We start from the raw sequence: 21785 nt of genomic DNA on the forward strand, positions 1-21785 counted from the left end.
GGAGGCGGGGCAGCGCTTGACTATCAAGGAAACGAAGTGCAAGATTTACTTTCCTGTAAAGATAATGCATGTAAGAACCTCTTTCGTTTTTGCTTTTCTGTTCAGTGCAATCACTTTATGATATAATTACTTTTGAAACGTACATCAAGCAATAAAACTTGTCTAAATTGATCCTAAAACCGTGCCTGGAAAATTCAGTTTAAAGGAACACTTCACTCAAAAATTGAATTTACTCCCTCGGGTTTTTCCAAACCCTTGGGGCTTCTTCCATGAAACACAAATGAAGATCTTAATCACCGTTCACTTGCATTGTGCATCAAAATATCTGTGTTTGGGAAGAAAGGGAAGAAATACAGATTTGAAACATAGGGGTTAGTAAATGGTGACAGAATTTTCACTGTAAAAAAATATATGATCAATAAGTTATGACAACATATGTTTTTACATTGTTTAAACTCATCAAAATAAGCAATTTGCAACTTTTTTAGAAGTTATACAAGGTGTAACTCATTTTTTAAAGTCAGTTTAATGTAATTTAAGTTGAAATGACTTAAGCATCCAAGTTGATTACTTAAAAAATTAAGTTAGCAACTTTTACAGTATACTGTATCATATTTGATACATGAATTTCTAAGGCCTCTAAATAATCAACAAGCTCAAAATGTTGATGTGCACAGACAGTCCTACATGCCTTCATGCTCTTTGATTGACAGTTACTTTTTTAGTACATGTCATTTTAGTATAATTGAAAAATGAAAAAAGTCTGTGTCGTGTCAAAGTCCTTTTGCTGTAAAGTAATAGTAATATTTCAAGATGAACATTTGCTGGCCTGAAGCAACCTGTGTTTAGAAATATTGTGGTAAAACAGACTTTTATTTTTACATCTCTCAATCGAAATTGTATTGCATTGCAATTATAGCCTATATTTTTGTCCCCCAAAATGAAACTACAGAGCTTTGATTGTAAACATTTAAATATCATCTTACTAAGACATATTATTTGGAGATACCGAGTTTCAACTGATAATTATATGTATTTTTATGTAAGTAGTCTGTTGTACTGACATCTCATTGATTTACATTACAAGCTACATTACCAGATTTCTGTGGTTGTGGCTCCTAAACGGTGGTTCTACGTTGTTCAGTGAGAGAGGTTCAGAGACAGTCGTTGTCGCGGTATTGCGACCAAAGAAAGCCTGCGATCATTTTCTGACAGTGTCATAAATTTAGCATGATCATCTCGCAGTGTGTTTGCTGCTACAACCTCTACTGACTAGCCAATAAAAATGCAACATGAAATGGTGCATTGATCAATGCGACATGGCGCTAAAACTTAAAACTACTTATCTCAAGCTTCATTTACAAAATTGGCATGCCAAGTTGGCCTCTTTTCCCTAGCCATGACCGCGTCCATATTCTTCTCTTTAGCTTCCTCCTCTTTTTTTCAGCGCACATAAAAAACACAATTGCCAAAGTGCAATTCTTCTTGCTCTATGTTGACCTCTAGAACGTGCTGGTGACGTTTTATTCTTCTATACGTAGCCTACGATTCAATAAGTGTCATCATTGGACAGTCTACATACATGTCGTAGCCAAGTTTATTGTCGTACAGTGTGATTTGTAATGATCTTATAGGATTGCTGAAACCGCACAGTCTGTAGCAGGCATGAGTTGATCATCATCGGCTGCTCCAAGTCGGCTATTAGTTTGTCTAAATTGGAAGAACATCTTGAACTAGAACTTGAACTAATGTCCAACTTGCATCAGCTAGCTTGGACCAGAACAACCGATACCAGCTTAAGCTGTATTTTCCAACAGGATTTAAATGAATTTGTTGTTTTGTTTTAATGAACTGATTTATTTTCATTTAAAAACATGTTTATTTTCATTCAGATTCATGTATTGTTCTGTTGTAACTTGGCCCTGTTCTTGTTCGAGAAAATATGACCAATTCTGACTGTATTTGATTTCTAACATATGGTTACAATCTGGTCCTATTTAGAAAGTCTAGGGGGTATTCCATGTATTGTGCTTCTCAAAGGGCGGCCATTTCTTGCCATCTGATTTAAAGAGCTATTCTGTTACTCCCATCAGCTTCAGTTGACAGGTTTTGGTGGGCCCCTTTAAAACAAAGTCAATTCTAAACTTCAGCATCTAAAAAGTAAAATCTATGTTTTCCTCCTGTTGTCCAACCATGTCTAACTTTAAAAAAGTTTTTCTCATGACAAAGTTATTTGCTCATGACACTCCAGGTGCTCCGTAACACAGTGTTTATGCTTCAATCCCAAGCCAACGAAACAATTTTTCAAAGTACATGAACAAACTCAAAACAGTGCTGCTTTTGTGTCGTCCACAAGTATAATCATTAAGTTTAAAGACATATTAAATAACGAATAACACTTTTAAAAAGCGCTACTGTTTCCAGCTAAGTGTATTTACTTGTTAACCTGGAGGTGCTTGCATGTTCTCTCACATTACCATTTATAGATGCTTTTAAAACGACTCCTGATGCGAGTTCATAGCAGAGCAGGATAGGAGCCTTTTGAAGCTCCATCCCGCTCCGCAAACGTCAGCAAAGTTACCCAATATTGCTTTTTTCATGGACTTGTTTGTGCCAGATGTGTTACGCTGAGATTAGATCAGCTTCTATAATCAACAGCAGATGAACGGAGGTGACTAAACAGGCTTCAGTGATCTTCTGGGACAATGACTGTGACTTCCTCCTAAAAAAGTAAAGCTCAGCAGAAAATGGAGGGCATGCTTCTTTATGAAGGATCACCGGTGCTCTTTTATAGGTTTATTGTGAAGACACAGTCTGAATGACAATACAGTCAAACAATACTTGTTGTGTTGATTGTTCATGCTGATTCGCAGCTCCAGAGTCAAAACTAGAGATTAAACGGCTTAATAAAAAGTCCTTGCATGTGGAACAATTGGCATGAACCTTGTTCTTAATTCAAATGTTTCTTTTTGTTTCCACACCCATTCTCTTTCGCCGATTCTTTCGCTCTATCTCTGTCAGCCAGCTGTGTTCGACTGGTCTCTGAAGGCCACGGTGTTGACATGTCCTGCTCTGAATCGCAGGCAACCTAAACAATGCAACAAGCGGCACTGTGGATCTGAGCATATCTGGCACAGGCATGGTGGAAGGGAGGAGGAGGAACACAAAGAAAAGGAGAAAAAAGAAACAGAGCGGCAGGCGACCAGTGGACGGGCGGAAACTTGGGATTTTCCAGCAGAAGCGAATGCAAAGTGTAGATTTGGCTGGGTTTGTTTTAGCTGACGCCAGGAAAAGCGGCAGCCAAAGAGTGACAAACTCATCCCTTATGGTGACCCTGCCACATTTATACATAAGCAGAACGATCTGAGGATCTCTTTTATGAGTGAGTGAGTGTGTGTGTGTGTGTCTGTGGGTGGTGGTGTGGGAGGTAGTGGAGGGAGATTCTTCTGCCCATGAAACATGACTGTAGTCTGGCGCCATGATTGACCGATGTCCTGCACCGGAGAGAAAATCCTCCCCCACTGACTCCCTTTTTCTTGGAGCTGAATGTTAAAGCAACCCCTGAACACACAGGAACGCTCTTTCTCTCACTGTAAACTATCACACTTGCAGTTTTCAGCAGGAGAAAAAAATCCCAGACTATATCTAGGGAGCAAATATTAATAAGACTTGGGGTGGGATTTTTAACTTGGGCCAGTAAGCAACAAACTAGCAATGTATTAGCGATGGTCTAGCAACAACCTAGAACACATAGCAACACCCTGGTAACAATTCACACGACAGCCTATCATAGTGGTTGTGAATTTGCATGGGAAAGCAATGGTTAAACTTTTGAATGTAATTCTCTATGAAAAAAAAGCCCTTAGGACTGTTTCATATCAGTCTTAGGTTCATTGCAGTCATATAGAGCTAAACTGGGATATCATTGCGTTACTATGTGCTTTTCCAAACCGATAGCAAGCTAAAGTGAGACCTAACTATAGGACCTTAGGGTTGGTTTTCCATCCTCAGGGGTTTTTAAACGAAGCCGCTGGGGCTGTAAAGACTTGACAGGCCGCTGATGAATGTGTGATCATATCCGTTGCGAAGAACATGGGGGGGTTCACGGAGAGTTACGGGGCCTTGATTCAATGCTTCATTGCACTTGGGGAATCAGGAATTTGGCTAGAGAAAAGGCCCCCAGTTTTGGGGGGCCCCACTTTATCATCAGAATTTTTTTTTGCTGTTAGTGTCAAATGCTCAAAAATGGAAAACAGAGCAGGAGGAAATGAAGAAGGGGCGAACGAGTAAAATAGTTTGTGGGGGCTATAAAGTCATGGGGGGAGGGGCTAAAATTACATTCTGACATGCCTAAGCCATGCAATCAAAGTGCCAAGAGACTTATAGGCCTGGATACAAGGGCGTATTGTGCTTCTCTGTGACATCACTCCTGAGTAAGAGGGAAGGGAGACAGGGAGATTCCCAGTTTTCCCTCCGGGGTGAAAAAGGCAGAGCTATATGTTAATTGCCACTTTGCCATGTGGGAGGATTGTCCTGAGGGGCGGCCTGTCCTCTCTCCATCCATAGCCATCACAACTTAAATTAATGCATGCTATTCTAAGGGTACGTTTACACGACAATGATGTACTAAAAACGCTTCATTATTCATGCCAGGCCAGTAGTTGGCGATATCACTTTGTTAAGAACCACTATGCACCTATAGACTGAACACGTAATGCGCATGCACATGACGTCACCGTTTTCACATATTCACGTTTTTGTAGTTTACATGGAGACGATAACATTATCGTTTTCAAAAACTTGCACTTTAAAACCTGTTTTCAAAAGTTTGCGTTTTCAGGCCCCCAAAACGATGTTGTGTAAATGAACGGCCAAAAAGCATAAAAAGTTTTCAGTTTTTAGCTGAAAATGGTGTTGTGTAAACGGCCCTTTATTGAAGTTTTCGAATTGAAATGCACTTCAGGTCAGAGATCGCTGAGAAACTCTGCCATGAACTGCCAAGGAGGAGAAGATTTTCTCAGCTGATTTATGTAGATGAAAATGTGAGACATAGAGGGGTGTTTTGTGCTTTTAGACTTGGCAGTGTTTCTCTATTAAGAAGCCTTGAAAGCCAAATGGTCATTCTTGGGTGGGGTGTGACAGATGATCTAAACTCTGACTCTGCGTGCAAACACGTAATCCGACATGTCATCAGAAAATGACATGAAACAGGCTCAAATTGTTCCTGTTTTCATCAAAATGTCTCGCCTATACAAGCTTGATCACTCAGTGATGTACTGTGAACGCCAATGCTGGACGAACTCATGTCCTTGAGTTAAACTACAGTTAATCTAATGAAATAGCACAGCTTTGGTATATACATGGTGTGTGTGTACATATCGCGATTAATCGATTTCACAGCACTAGACATAAAGTTGATTATATGACATACTAAGTCATATTTGTGATAAAAAGTGAAAGAAGCCCATTTCTGCCAGATAAGAAAAAAAATAATAATGATATTCAAGTCATATTTATAAGATGAAAAGGGAAATATTTCATTTTGATGTTATAATTATGACTTTTTATGTCATCATTTCAACTTTTAATCTCATAAATATGACTTGAATGTCATAATTATGATTTACCAAAGCATGATTTTTTTCCTTATGTGGCAGAAATGGGCTGATACTAATGCTAACTAGATGTACCGCATCGCGGTACAAAATATGACCGCCGCTCAGGCCTGCACTGGCTTTCCACAAAAATAAATGACGTGGAGTAATTTGGCTGTATTGCGTGTTTATGTATATACCTAAAAAAAGTAATAGTATGTGCATGTCTGTCTGTGTGTGTGTGTGTGTGTGTGTGTATGTGTGTGTGTTTGTGTATGTGTGTGTCTGTGTGTGTGTGTGTGTGTGTCTGTGCGTGTATGTATGTGTGCGTACATGTGGATTTGTATGTGTGTGTATGGGTGTGTGTCTGTGCGTGTGGATGTCAGTGTGTGTGCATGCTTGCGTTTGTTTGTATTCCTGCATGTGTGTGTGTGACAGTATCATCCTAAACCAGCAACCCTTCGCTCAACAGCACCATCTACAGGCCGATGAGTGTACAGTCACTAAATGTGCACATAAATGAATTTATTTTATACCCCCCCATGGATGAAATTCTACAAAACTTAGCAGAGGATACCCCCAGAGGATGTCAAGTTAATCATACACATGAAATATGGTGCAGTTCTGAACATCTCCACTGAAGATAGGGGCGATTAAAGCAGAATAATATTGCATTTTCATTTTTTATGGGAGGGGCGCAAATCACAAATGAGTGATTATGGGCTAGGTTGATGTGGGCCCTTAAGAGCAACATACCATAAAAATTTCTTCATCCTCGGTGCCACGGTTCAGGTAGTTATTTAGGAAAAACTGCATTTTTTTGGGTTTGGGGGGGCCCAGCGCGGGGGGGGGGGGGGGGGGAGTGGCCCCCGGGGACCAAACGAAATTTTTCCGTAGAAGTCTAGTGGGGCTACATGCTCACCAAATTTCATGTTCCCCGGTGTTTCGGTGTCCCTGGTATCGTTGACGAAAAATTTACGGGGGCCCCAGCGCAGGGGGGGGAAGTGGCCCCCGGGGACCAAATGAAATTTTTCCATAAAAGTCTAGTAGACCAACATACCATAAAAATTTCTTCATCCTCGATGCCACGGTTCAGGTAGTTATTTAGGAAAAACTGCATTTTTTGGGGTTTGGGGGGGCGCGGGGGGGGGAGTGGCCCCCGGGGACCAAACGAAATTTTTCCGTAGAAGTGTAGAGGGGCTACATGCCCACCAAATTTCATATTCCCCGGTGCTTCGGTGTCCCTGGTATCGTTGACGAAAAATTTACGGGGGCCCCAGCGCGGGGGGGGAAGTGGCCCCCGGGGACCAAACAAAAATTTTCCGTAAAAGTCTAGTAGACCAACATACCATAAAAATTTCTTCATCCTCGGTGCCACGGTTCAGGTAGTTATTTAGGAAAAACTGCATTTTTTTGGTTTTGGGGGGGCCCAGCGCGGGGGGGGAGTGGCCCCCGGGGACCAAACGAAATTTTTCCGTAGAAGTCTAGTGGGGCTACATGCCCACCAAATTTCATGTTCCCCGGTGCTTCGGTGTCCCTGGTATCGTTGACGAAAAATTTACGGGGGCCCCAGCGCGGGGGGGGGGAGTGGCCCCCGGGGACCAAACGAAATTTTTCCGTAAAAGTCTAGTAGACGAACATACCATAAAAATTTCTTCATCCTCGGTGCCACGGTTCAGGTAGTTATTTAGGAAAAACTGCATTTTTTTGGGTTAAGGGGGGCCCAGCGCGGGGGGGGGGGGAGTGGCCCCCGGGGACCAAACGAAATTTTTCCGTAGAAGTCTAGTGGGGCTACATGCCCACCAAATTTCATGTTCCCCGGTGTTTCGGTGTCCCTGGTATCGTTGACGAAAAATTTACGGGGGCCCCAGCGCGGGGGGGGAAGTGGCCTCCGGGGACCAAACGAAATTTTTCCGTAAAAGTCTAGTAGACCAACATACCATAAAAATTTCTTCATCCTCGGTGCCACGGTTCAGGTAGTTATTTAGGAAAAACTGCATTTTTTTGGTTTTGGGGGGGGCCAGCGCGGGGGGGGAGTGGCCCCCGGGGACCAAACGAAATTTTTCTGTAGAAGTCTAGTGGGGCTACATGCCCACCAAATTTCATGTTCCCCGGTGCTTCGGTGTCCCTGGTATCGTTGACGAAAAATTTACGGGGGCCCCAGCGCGGGGGGGGGGAGTGGCCCCCGGGGACCAAACGAAATTTTTCCGTAAAAGTCTAGTAGACAAACATACCATAAAAATTTCTTCATCCTCGGTGCCACGGTTCAGGTAGTTATTTAGGAAAAACTGCATTTTTTTTGGGTTAAGGGGGGCCCAGCGCGGGGGGGGGGAGTGGCCCCCGGGGACCAAACGAAATTTTTCCGTAGAAGTCTAGTGGGGCTACATGCCCACCAAATTTCATGTTCCCCGGTGTTTCGGTGTCCCTGGTATCGTTGACGAAAAATTTACGGGGGCCCCAGCGCGGGGGGGGAAGTGGCCTCCGGGGACCAAACGAAATTTTTCCGTAAAAGTCTAGTAGACCAACATACCATAAAAATTTCTTCATCCTCGGTGCCACGGTTCAGGTAGTTATTTAGGAAAAACAGAATTTTGGGGGGTTTGGGGGGGCCCAGCGCTGGGGGGGAGTGGCCCCCGGGGACCAAACGAAATTTTTCCGTAGAAGTCTAGTGGGGCTACATGCCCACCAAATTTCATGTTCCCCGGTGCTTCGGTGTCCCTGGTATCGTTGACGAAAAATTTACGGGGGCCCCAGCGCGGGGGGGGAAGTGGCCCCCGGGGACCAAACGAAATTTTTCCGTAAAAGTCTAGTAGACCAACATACCATAAAAATTTCTTCATCCTCGGTGCCACGGTTCAGGTAGTTATTTAGGAAAAACTGCATTTTTTGGGGTTTGGGGGGGCCCAGCGCGGGGGGGGAGTGGCCCCCTGTGACCAAACGAAATTTTTCCTTAGAAGTCTAGTGGGGCTACATGCCCACCAAATTTCATGTTCCCCGGTGCTTCGGTGTCCCTGGTATCGTTGACGAAAAATTTAAGGGGGCCCCAGCGCGGGGGGGGAAGTGGCCCCCGGGGACCAAACGAAATTTTTCCGTAAAAGTCTAGTAGACCAACATACCATAAAAATTTCTTCATCCTCGGTGCCACGGTTCAGGTAGTTATTTAGGAAAAACTGCATTTTTTGGGGTTTGGGGGGGCCCAGCGCGGGGGGGGAGTGGCCCCCGGAGACCAAACGAAATTTTTCCTTAGAAGTCTAGTGGGGCTACATGCCCACCAAATTTCATGTTCCCCGGTGCTTCGGTGTCCCTGGTATCGTTGACGAAAAATTTACGGGGGCCCCAGCGCGGGGGGGGGAAGTGGCCCCCGGGGACCAAACGAAATTTTTCCGTAAAAGTCTAGTAGACCAACATACCATAAAAATTTCTTCATCCTCGGTGCCACGGTTCAGGTAGTTATTTAGGAAAAACTGCATTTTTTGGGGTTTGGGGGGGCCCAGCGCGGGGGGGGAGTGGCCCCCGGGGACCAAACGAAATTTTTCCTTAGAAGTCTAGTGGGGCTACATGCCCACCAAATTTCATGTTCCCCGGTGTTTCGGTGTCCCTGGTATCGTTGACGAAAAATTCAGTAAGGTGACGGAAAAAAAAAAAAAAAAAAACTTTGACAATCCCTATATGACCGCTTTCGCTAGCTACGCTAGCGGCGGTCATAATAATTAGTACAATACTAATTGTGCCTAAGACTTTTGCACAGTAATGTACATTGCAGCATAACCTCTTTTCTTACAGTGTCCGAAATGGTTTGATAAAGGATCCGGTCTCTCTAAACCCCTTCTTTCTGAGAGCCTACTGCTCTCTGATTGGTCTGTAATGATTGGTCTACCACTTGTAGCACGTGTCGGAAACGAAACACCCATCACCATTTCTGAATTTCAGCTCCAGAGGCTTCCTCAACACTCGGTAGACAGTGATGTGAACAGTAACGATGGCGTCGGTTTCCTCATCCTTTGGAAGTGCATGTGTAGCGCTTTGCTTTCGCAACACTGAAAATAACGTCTTCTCGACATGTCGACAACACAAACCAAAATCTTCCAGGCCTCAGCTACAACTACAGTGTTTGAGGGCGGGTCAAAGTATAGCCTACCTTGTTCACAGGCAGCCAATGAAAACCATAGACTGGCATTATGCAAATTTGTTCCAAATCTTCATAGGTTTATGCAGGAAATAAGACTAGAGTTACTGACAACTCGTTTCGGGCAGTTCTTTAAAACATTGCAGACATTACATAACACTGAAATATAAAAATTAAAAATAGGGGCACTTTAAGCAGTGGAATGAAACAGTAAACTTTAACTTTCATATTTTATTATGATGGAGCTGTAGAATTGAAATCAGGCCAAATAGTTGAAGTGCTTGACAATGAAATGGGAGGCATGGCTCTGTGCAAGCAACTAGCTTAAATTCAGGAAGCAACGAACAATGCGAAAGATAACATTCCTCCAAGCGCTAGGTATGTAAACTCCTTGGGTTTTGTTTTCCTTTGAAATAATCACGCAGCTTTCCCTGATTAATCATTGGCTACTCGTATTACCGTGTGACATCGTAATCTAGATGGGATTTGAGACGCTGGCATGAAAAACTCTTCCTGAAGGCAATTTGTGCAAAGTTTGAAAACGTGTATCGGGTTATGTATAACTGCTGAGAACAGGAACTGCCTCACACTTTGCCATCGAGCTTCTTGAGATCAAGTTTGGCCATGTGACATGACATGTCACACTCTTGATAGGTTCACATAAAAACATCTCAGCTTTTTTTCAGTTTCTCTGTCACAGCACGAACGATAACAGGTTATTCCAGTCAGCAGGATCATCTCGGTTCGGCCTGCAGGCGAACTCTGCCTGTGTTCACTTAAAGAGTTAGCGATTCAACCTTCTGTCACAGTTACTTATGAAAATCTTTGAAAAGCAAAAACAGCACAGACTTATTGAAGTCTCTTCAAAGGAAGCTAACACACATGATATAACCCATTTTTTTTATATAAATGGGGCAAAAATGTCTTCTGGTTTCACTTTTTCTATTTTGCATTTTGTGATTTCAGCAGACACACCCAGAAAAGTGTATTGCTCATTTCAGTACATTGACGCATTTGCCAGATGTTCATATCCTAATCCTAAACGACTTCCAGTGCAGACCAGGTATAATTTTTTATCAGTTTTTCAATGGGAATCAAACTCATTACCATAGCATTACTTGCACATTTTCGACCACCTTAGCAAAATATCAAATTTTATAAAACATAATTAAATGTATACAACATCAAATTAAAGTATATAAAAAAGCAAGTAAAGTTATATGAATTAAAACAAAATAGGATAGTGTATCTCAGATAATTTGGTCTATAGGACACATTTTGTGAGAAATATATTGTATATTATAAAATTAATTGTACCTAATATATTATATTAAAATATATATATATTCTCATGACCTTAGTATTGCTTTTGCAAATTTTTTCTACCACTTGTTCTAAATATCAAATTTTATAAAAAAAACAATTAAATATGTACAATACATAAATGAATCAAATAAAAATGAGTGCTGTCAAGACCATTAATTGCGATTAATCAAATCTAACAGAAGTTTATGTGTGTGTGTGTGTATATATATATATATATATATATATATAATCTAACATAAAAGTTTGCTTATATGTGTGTGTGTTTGTGTGTGTGTGTGTATATATATATATATATATATATATATATATATATATATATATATATATATATACACACACACACATACATATAAGCAAACTTTTATGTTAGATTAATCGACAGCACTAATTTTAATTGTATTAATTTATGTTTTGTACATATTTAATATACATATATATATATATATGAAAAATAGGGGCACTTTAAGCAGTGGAATGAAACAGTAAACTTTAACTTTCTTATTTTATTATTATGGAGCTGTAGAATTGAAATCAGGCCAAATAGTTGAAGTGCTTTACAATGAAATGGGAGGCATGTAAACTCCTTGGGTTTAGTTTTCCTTTGAAATAATCATGCAGCTTTCCCTGATTAATCATTGGCTACTCGTATTACAGTGTTACATCGTAATCTATATGGGATTTGAGACGCTGGCATATATATATATATATATATACACACACACAACATATAGGCCTACACAAACTTTTGTTAGATGCTATTAATCAATTTGGCAGCACTACTTAATATAAAATTGAAATGAAGTAATAAAAAAATGTGGATAGCTCAGATAATTCGATGAGAAGTGTTTTACAACCCCAAATCAGAAAAAGTTGGGACACTGTACAAATTGTGAATAAAAACAGAATGCAATGTGGAAGTTTCAAATTTCAATATTTTATTCAAAATACAACATAGATGACATATCAAATGTTTAAACTGAGAAAATGTATCATTTTAAGGGAAAAATAAGTTGATTTTAAATTTCATGGCATCAACACATCTCAAAAAAGTTGGGACAAGGCCATGTTTCCCACTGTGTGGCATCCCCTCTTCTTTTTATAACAGTCTGCAAACGTCTGGGGACTGAGGAGACAAGTTGCTCAAGTTTAGGAATAGGAATGTTGTCCCATTCTTGTCTAATACAGGCTTCTAGTTGCTCAACTGTCTTAGGTCTTCTTTGTTGCATCTTCCTCTTTATGATGCACCAAATGTTTTCTATGGGTAAAAAAGATCTGGACTGCAGGCTGGCCATTTCAGTACCCGGATCCTTCTTCTACGCAGCCATGATATTGTAGTTGATGCAGTATATGGTCTGGCATTGTCATGTTGGAAAATGCAAGGTCTTCCCTGAAAGAGACGACGTCTGGATGGGAGCATATTTTGTTCTAGAACTTGGATATACCTTTCAGCATTGATGGTGCCTTTCCAGATGTGTAAGCTGCCCATGCCACACACACTCATGCAACCCCATGCCATCAGAGATGCAGGCTTCTGAACTGAGCGCTGATAACAACTTGGGTTGTCGTTGTCCTCTTTAGTCTGGATGACATGGCGTCCCAGTTTTCCAAAAAGAACTTCAAATTTTGATTCGTCTGACCACAGAACAGTTTTCCACTTTGCCACAGTCCATTTTAAATGAGCCTTGGCCCAGAGAAAACGCCTGCACTTCTAGATCCTGTTTAGATATGGCTTCTTTTTTGACCCATAGAGTTTTAGCTGGCAACGACGAATGGCACGGTGGATTGTGTTCACCGACAATGTTTTCTGGAAGTATTCCTGAGCCCATGTTGTGATTTCCATTACAGTAGCATTCCTGTATGTGATGCAGTGCCGTCTAAGGGCCCGAAGATCACGGGGATCCAGTATGGTTTCCAGCCTTGACCCTTACGCACAGAGATTGTTCCAGATTCTCTGAATCTTTGGATGATATTATGCACTGTAGATGATGATAACTTCAAACTCTTTGTAATTTTTCGCTGAGAAACTCCTTTCTGATATTGCTCCACTATTTTTCACCGCAGCATTGGGGGAATTGGTGATCCTCTGCCCATCTTGACTTCTGAGAGACACTGCCACTCTGAGAGGCTCTTTTTATACCCAACCATGTTTCCAATTGACCTAATAAGTTGCAAATTTGTCCTCCAGCTGTTCCTTATATGTACATTTAACTTTTCCGGCCTCTTATTGCTACCTGTCCCAACTTTTTTGGAATGTGTAGCTCTCATGAAATCCAAAATGAGCCAATATTTGGCATGACATTTCAAAATGTCTCACTTTCAACATTTGATATGTTTTCTATATTCTATTGTGAATAAAATATAAGTTTATGAGATTTGTAAATTATTCCATTCCTTTTTTACTCACAATTTGTACAGTGTCCCAACTTTTTCTGATTTGGGGTTGTAGTTCATTGAAATCTTTTTGTTGATACAATCTGCATTGTTTACGACAAGATCTCAGAGGAGACAAATGTGAAATTGCTTCATTTGTTCTCCATTTAATTGCTGATATTACAGATTGTGTTTTCGTCTGGGATTTTTCTTCCCAATGGCCAGTGCTGGAGAACAGTGGCATCTTTTGTGTACAAGTCAAAAAGCAAGTCATCGTCAGTGGTTTATTGTGTAGCCAAAACAATTGTTATATTTTTACACAGCTTCAAAAGAAACATGATTACAACCTACAGTGACTCACATACTCATCATACTTGAGAGAAGATATCAGTTTCTAAACTGGCAGGCAGAATGGTTACAAAACAATAATGGCAGAAAAGGAGGAGATAAATATGGGTGTATTACAAAGATCAACTGCTTAAAAAGTGCTTTTCTTTTATGCGTTTTTCCCTGAGAATAATGGTAGTGCCTGTGAAACATCAACAGAAATCGATTATTGTCCCCACACTCTCAATTAGAGGAAAGAGCCAAAGGTGCAATAATAGTTAAAGGTCTCACAGGTGAGAAAAACAGCGAGAGCCGCATTCCACCGCGCTTATCTGAACCCCCCGGCGTTTCCCATGAGCTAACACTGACGGATATCTTCCCTCGAATACTCCCTTCCAGCTCGTGTTTCATTAAACCACCACACCGCCGGTTTTTAGGAAATTCCCTTTTGTCAAAAACTGCTGACTGCCAGCAGCAAAGAAACTGCCAGAGAAGTTGCAGTTCCCAGAAAGAGTAAGAAACATTTTCCCAGTGGTGTTGTATTTTAACAGACATACGTTATATGTAAACATGTTGATGTGCTTTGAGAATAGATTTTACAGCATTCACATTGTTTTATGAACATGCTATCTAAAATTATGTCTGTCCCTGAAAGCTCTGTCAAGCCAAAAATGACATTATATTATTAATTTGTTTTTGAAAAGTAAAAATACTACTTTTTCCCTTGACAACATTGTAATTTTTTACTTATACTATTATAATCACAATCCCATTTAATTTAAGTGCTTATGTGTATGCAAAACTAGTTTCAGTCCAGTGTTTAATTGTCAAAATGTCAAACCAAAATGATATTATTCATTTGGTATATACTGTATATAGTTAGGGTTGCAAAATTCTGGGAATTTTCAAAGATGGAAACTTTCCATGGGAATTAATGGGAATTTAAGGGAATTAACAGGAATTTATGGGAATAAACGGGAATAAACTGGGAATTTTCAAAGTTGAGGGTTGGCTCTTCATAGGGAACTTAAATATAGTTGAGGAAAGTATATTTTAGCATAATCTTGACTAAAACAAACAGATGCCATTCAAATACACTTGAATATCCATGCCATTCCTCAATCACATGCACATAGCACACTGCTTACTGCATGGCTACTGAGACCACACCCCCTACTGGCACTGTGCATGTCTCCATCACATGTACAGAAGCCCAAAGCACAAGACTATTGAAGGCACACATTTGAGCATGTGGACTAAACAAAGTGAAGTAAGTTTTGATGATATTATGGGGAAATATATTTATTAAATGTTTAAATTGCAAATATCACATACAAATGTATTCATCTAGTAGATAGCAAGCTGATAGGTTAGATGCTACATAAGCTAGCATAACTTTATTTACCACATAAGTAGGGCTGGGCGGTATGACGGTATATATCGTTACCGCGGAAGAAAATGTCAACCGTAACAGATTTTTTTATTCTGTGTATACCGCGACATGTAAATAAGTAGGCGTGGTTAACTCACGTGCAGCGTGCGTGAGACTGAGACACTGATATTTGTCAAAGAAACATGAAGAAAGACCAAGAGGATCCACAAAAGGAATTACGTTTTCAAAATGAACGTGATATTTTCGGGGGGGAAGGCGCAGAAGTCAACTAGAGCAGTGCAGCACTGAAAGTTTAGAGAGACAAACATGCTCGCAACGGGGCTTACTTGACAACAAGTTCATATATCAATATTCTAACGAATAGAAATAACCTTAAATAATATATCTATCCGTCTCTTATGTGTACAGTTACTTTCAGAGAGGACGCACAAGCGGTTGCCGTGGTAATGAATATTTCCAAAATTCCCCAGCTTAACTTCCCATGGAAATTTACCGGAAACTTTCCAGAAATTTACCGGAAATTTTCCGCCCCTTTGCAACCCTATATATAGTACATTTAAAGTATTTATCTTTATGCAAATCAACTATAATATAAGCTTCAGTGTTCAATTTATACCCGTTTATACAGTAGCATTGCATTAGTATTGGGTCCGAGTCCACCTTGTCAAGTCCGAGTCAAGTACAAGTCCTTAACCAAGATATTTATTAATGTCTTATCATCTTAATTTTATGTTGTTACTTAAAAGTTCGAGTCAGTGTCAAGTTTGAGTACGAGTCCACCTGAGTGCGTCCACATCTGAGTTCATTCCTAATTACAGTCCGAGTCCGAATCCAAGTCTGAGTTCAAGTACCCTAACTCTACATTGCATAAATCATTTGGACATTAAATTAAATTTTACTATAAATTCCCTGTATTTAAATGTGTATGTAACACTTTCCATATACCAATACAGCAGCTCCTGAACCCACTGATACAAAAATTGTGCCTGTTCAGATCTTTGTAGCATTTTCATATTGCACTGTATGCTAAATTTAAAAATCTAATTAAAAATCAAAATATATTTAACATAATTTTCCGAAATGTTGGCTATGTAGTTTTTTTTTCATTTATTTAAAGGTTCTCCTTGAGCCAATGGATGTAGTTCCTAAGACTTCGTGTTCCAATAGAGAATCGAAAGGGCCCGAAAGCGAAACTAAGGCATCCATGGAACCCATCTTCATAGTGATCAACGGTGACATGGACTCCGGCTTCTTCCAGTCGCGTGGCGTACATGAGTCCGTCGTCTCTCAGCACGTCGTGCTCACAGGTCATGATGTAGGCGGGCGGCAGGGCCTTCAGCACTTCAGTTTCAGCAAGTAAAGGTGCCGCTCTCACATCCAGCAGGCCTGGCAGCTTCTTCACCAGCTCTGGGTCTCCGTGAAGCGGAACTATGGGTTTATAGTTCTTCTGAAAGGCCACCGGAAGAAGCTTGGTCCAGTTGATCTTGGCTCTGGCCGCTGCCATCTCCTGGCCCTGATCCAGAGCCGTGTGGTTGTTTGCCAGCAAAGCAGGAACAAGTTTCTGATCCCCGTTTAGGTACTCCAGCCAAAAGCGGGCCATGACTGGACGGTACAGGATGGGAATGTGGGCGTTCTGCTGGTATGAAGGTGTGTTGAAGTCCAGGGCTTGAAGCACAGGGTAGATCAGGGCCTGAACTTTAAATTTAATAGGAACACTACTGTCCAAAGCCATCTGTGAACAAAGAGATAAATAAATGTGATTATTAACCATCTTTTGTGATGAATACCTTTAATAACACACTATGGCACTCTAGTAAACAAAACATATGCAGTATTTGTTTAGATAGATAGACAGAGAGAGAGAGAGAGAGAGAAAATAACTTTGTGGCATAGATTGAACAAGGTGCTGGAAACATTCCTCAGAGGTTTTGGTCCATATTGTCATGATAGGATCACGCATTTGCTGCAGATTTTGCGAATCTCCCATTCCACCACACCCCAAAGCTGCTCTACTAGATTGAGATCTGGTGACTGAGGCCATTTGAGCTTAGTCAACTCATTGTCATGCTCAAGAAACCACGTTGACATGCTTTGAGCTTTGTGACAAGGTGCATTATCCTGCTGAAAGTAGGCATCAGAAGATGGTACACTGTGAGCAACAATACTCAGGTAGGCTGTGGCGTTTCAACAATGCTCAATTGGTACTAAGACTAAGAGGACCAAAGTGTGCCAAGAAAATACCCTCCACACCATGCTCTTCTGCAGATCCTGGTCGGTTGTAACGAGTGGTTATTTGAGTTACTGTTGCCTTTCTATCAGCTCAAACCAGTCTGGCCATTGTCCTCTCAGGCATTTCAGCCCACAGAACTGCCGCCCACTGGATATTTTCTCTTTTTCAGACCATTCTCTGTAAACCCTAGAGGTGGTTGTGCGTGAAAATCCAAGTGGATCAGCAGTTTCTGAAATACTCAGACCAGCCCGTCTGGCACCAACAACCATGCCACGTTCAAAGTCACTTACATCACCTTTCTTCCCCATTCTGATGCTCACTTTGAACTTCAGCAGATCATCTTGACCACGTCTACATGCCATAATGCATTGAGTTACTGCCATGTGATTGGCTGATTAGATATTTGCGTTAACAAGCAATTGAACAGGTGTATATATATATGTAGTTTATATATAAAATTAATAATGTGTTTGTGTGTTTATATATATATATATATATATAGTTTATATATAAAATAATGTGTTTTTGTGTATATATATATATATATATATATATATATATATATATATTGTTTTTTGTTTTATACTGTATATAAAATTAATAATACAATAAATATATAATTATAATAAAGTGTATATACATATATATTTTTTTAGAACAGTGTGTGTATATATATATATATATATATATATATATATATATATATATATATATATATAAATAATAGAATAATAATTATACCAAGTATACTGTATATAATTTTAATTTATTGTTATTTACATACTCTTTACAGCTTTTATACCAATTCAGAGCTTTTCACTATAAATTTCAGTCACACTATTTTACACTTCCAAAATAATTAACGAGTAGAGAAGGCTTCTGACTTGTCTCTTCACTTTACTCTCATACTCTCAGGGATTTGTCGTACCTGTTGCGCCACAGCAGCGGCAAGGTTCCCTCCCGCGCTGTCACCTGACACAGCCACTCTTTTCAGGTCTATAGAGTACCGGCCCAACACCTCAGCTGTCAGGATGTGTTTTGAGGCCTGAAAAACATCATTATACTGATCTGGGAAACGTGCATCTGGAGCCAGCCTGTACCTGAACATACAAAATAAAACAAAATATACAAGTTAAAACTGGTAATTAAGGCCTTTAATAATGAAAAGACCATATGCAAGATCTACAAAAAATGTGCAACATTGCTTACTCAACAGATATTACGACGGCATCCAGCTCTTCAGCCATCGCCATGCACTGAAGGGAATATGGTTTCATCTCTTTGAAGACAGAGGGAGCAATTAATGATGTTATGCTGCTATTGGAATTAATGAATGGGACGCTATATTTCTTCAGTACATTTAGGTTTTAATAAGATTTCCCCAAGAAATATTAAACCTGGTGTCTTCCATGATTCTTATTCTTTCTGACAAGAAAGCATGAAGCACATGAAGGTGGCATTGAACCATAGATAATATCACCAAAAAAGTTAATGAAAACATCACAAGTGTCATGAAACGTTTAAAGTTGGCATGAACAGGAAGTTGCGATAACCATTTCTTCCCTATTCATAGTTTTCAGTCATGTGACTGGTGTGGAGACCTAAAAAAATTAAACAGTGACATGTTTTGGTTTTTACCCCTTTTACCCCAACTTTGGATAGTTGATTTATAATAAATACAGAAATATTCCATAAAAAAAGAACTGTCATGGTGATTTCATGAAGTCACTCACCATGAATTGATTTCATGGTGTCTTTAAACTGAGAAGTGTTCCTTTCTCTACCACATGAGGGTGCTTCGAGACCGCTGAGCAAATCTCTTTTTCTCGCTCCCTCTGTCTACAACTTCTAATGCATTCAACAAAATGCTTGACTTACATGAAATAATATGCAACTTAACATTAGCAATCTATCACCTACTTGTGCTACAGAGTGTCCATCCACCTCCATGGAAATAGACCACGCCTCTTTTCAAGCGCTGCTCCTGCCCTTCAGCAGTAGACTCGAATACTCGCGCTTCCACTCCTCCAAAGGAAGCTTCTGTGATCCGGACGGTTGGGCTGGACTGATTACTTTTTACATCCTCCCAAGACGAACAGTACTTTACAACACCGAACGGGGAACTTAGTCCAAGGTCATGAGCTACAAAACTCTAAGAGAAATCCAAAAAGTTGAGTTTTTGTCAGCAGATCTCTTTAGTGAACTCCATACTGCTACCTCATTGCACCTGCTGTATATATATATGTGTGTGTGTGTGTGTGTGTGTGTGTGTTAATGCAATATCATTTATATGAATATTTATTTCAATGCAAAATCTTACCAAATGCATCGTGCCACGTATCATAGCATCCATAAACATGAGTTTCCATGGCTCTGATATAGTGCTGGGCAGAGGCAGATAAATATAATAAGCAGCTGCTATTGACAGTAAAATCGTCCCGCTCAAAATGAACCGCATTTTTAATTACGTTAAAAGAGCATTAAAATGACTGCTGCACAAATGTCATGCAGTCCTACATGACACTTCACCTGATTTCACACTGTAGATTATGAAACCACAGCAACCTTTTTATATTAAAAGTCCTCTTGTCGAAATTAAGTTATTGTATTTATTTCACTGCAGTGGTTTTTGAGTTTTTATTCTTGTTTTATTTATTTTCTGTTAATGATTTTATTGTTGTTTCTTCTTCTCTGGATTCGGTATAGAAAGACTTTTATTTTGAAATGTCTGTTGCTTATACCGTCTGTCTGTGGGATTTTTGGTTTCGGTCCGGGCCCTATTTTTGTAAATGCTCTGAAAACGTTTTGTATGCAGGGGGAAATAGCTCAGTGAAATTAGGACATGGTGGTACAACCCCAGATATTTCTGATAGAAAGAGGAATTCGGCAGGGCTGTGCAGTCTCAGTATATCTCTTTTCTTATCGGAGCACTGGCCTTCTGTCATTTTATTAAGGATAGTAAGCTAGAAGGAATTCATATTGCTTGTAGAAGTATTTTAATTTGTCAACTAGCGGATTGCACGGCCTTATATATATATATATATATATATATATATATATATATATATATATATATATATATATATATATATATATATATATATATATATATATAACTCTAGCCAGGTTCACCAGGCTATTAAGATTATTCAGTTGTTTTCAAATGCTTCAGGTCACGGGTGTTCCTTAATATTAAAAATGTGAAATATTAGCCTTGCAAAGCTCCTCCCTTGTATCTGTGGATGGTATCCCTGTTAAAGAAGCTGTTAATTATTTAGGAGTTGTTGTCTCGAAAAATGAACAAGATAGAGTTTCTCAGAATTTTAATCCTGCCTTTGAAAAGATTAATAACAAATTTACCCTCTGGTGGTTATTAAGGGATTTGTCCCTTAAAGGTAGAGTTCTTCTGTCAAAAGCAGAAGGAATTTCTAGACTAACCTGCTGCTTCATCTAGGCATTTAGACAATAAAACTGTCAAAACTATTGATCAGATTTTAGTTCATTTTCTATGGAAGAATCATGTGCACTACATTCATAAATCTGTTGTTATGAATTCACTTAAAAGCTGTGGCCTTGATAACACCCTCAAAATTAATTGGATAAAATTTTGTTTGAAAAAACCTTTGTGGAATTTTATTCCTAATTTGATCTTTGACCGACTTGGGGGCCTTTCTTTCTTTCTTTTTATTATTATAAAATTGACAAATTGCCAGTGAAACTTTCTGCCTTTCATGCTCAAGCTTTATTGGCTTGGAAACTGATCTACTGGCACAACTTTTCTCCACAACGTTATTTTATTTGGAATAACCGTTGTATTTTATATAAACACAAAAGTATTTTTTAAAGCTAGTTTTATATGGGTATTGTTTTAGTTTGTCATTTGTTTAACACTCACTCAATAATACCTTATGACATATGATGAGTTTCTTTTGCACTTTAATTTTTATTTACTTTAATGAGGTGTCTATGTTTATTAAGGTACTCTTTAATTTTGTTAAAAAAACTTTAATTTAAATGCAATTGATGTATATTTAAAGTATGATAAAAGTGTGAATAAGGAGGCTTTTGTAATTAATCTGTTAATCTTCTTAGTCAAATTTCACATTCATAAGTGCAAGTTCCCTAACAAAAAGCCCCTTTTCTCAGTAGTCCTTAAAGAATTAGAAAATTACTTTTCTGCTTTTCAATCTAGTACTAATGGAAAAGCTATTAAGACTGTTCATTCGTGTACTGTCGGCAAAAGCTTTGAATGGTCTTGTATTTTTGTGAATGTTTTTTTCTTATTTATCTTTTTATTATGTGTGTGTTCTTTGCTACCCTGGCTCCAAATTGTATGTTGTAATATTTTGTTGTTTAAAGCATAATCAAAAAAATTAAAACAAGACAAGGCCTTTGATTTGTCTATTCACTTTACTGTCA

At 39.5% G+C, this 21785-nt stretch overlaps 1 protein-coding gene across 1 annotated transcript; it reads right to left on the reverse strand.

Moving 5' to 3' along the window:
- Window positions 1-16033: 16033 nt before the first annotated feature.
- On the reverse strand, window positions 16034-19928 carry nceh1b.1 (neutral cholesterol ester hydrolase 1b, tandem duplicate 1). The gene is made up of 5 exons (XM_079863280.1): window positions 19687-19928; window positions 19287-19518; window positions 18576-18645; window positions 18295-18466; window positions 16034-16868 (listed from the first exon to the last, which is right to left on the reverse strand). The coding sequence occupies exons 1-5, from the start codon at window positions 19822-19824 to the stop codon at window positions 16248-16250; spliced, it is 1233 nt and encodes a 410-aa protein (XP_079719406.1). The 5' UTR covers window positions 19825-19928; the 3' UTR covers window positions 16034-16247.
- Window positions 19929-21785: the final 1857 nt, after the last annotated feature.

The sequence above is a fragment of the Squalius cephalus genome (genome assembly GCF_949319135.1).
Source record: "Squalius cephalus genome assembly, chromosome: 25".
Lineage (NCBI taxonomy): Eukaryota > Metazoa > Chordata > Actinopteri > Cypriniformes > Leuciscidae > Squalius > Squalius cephalus.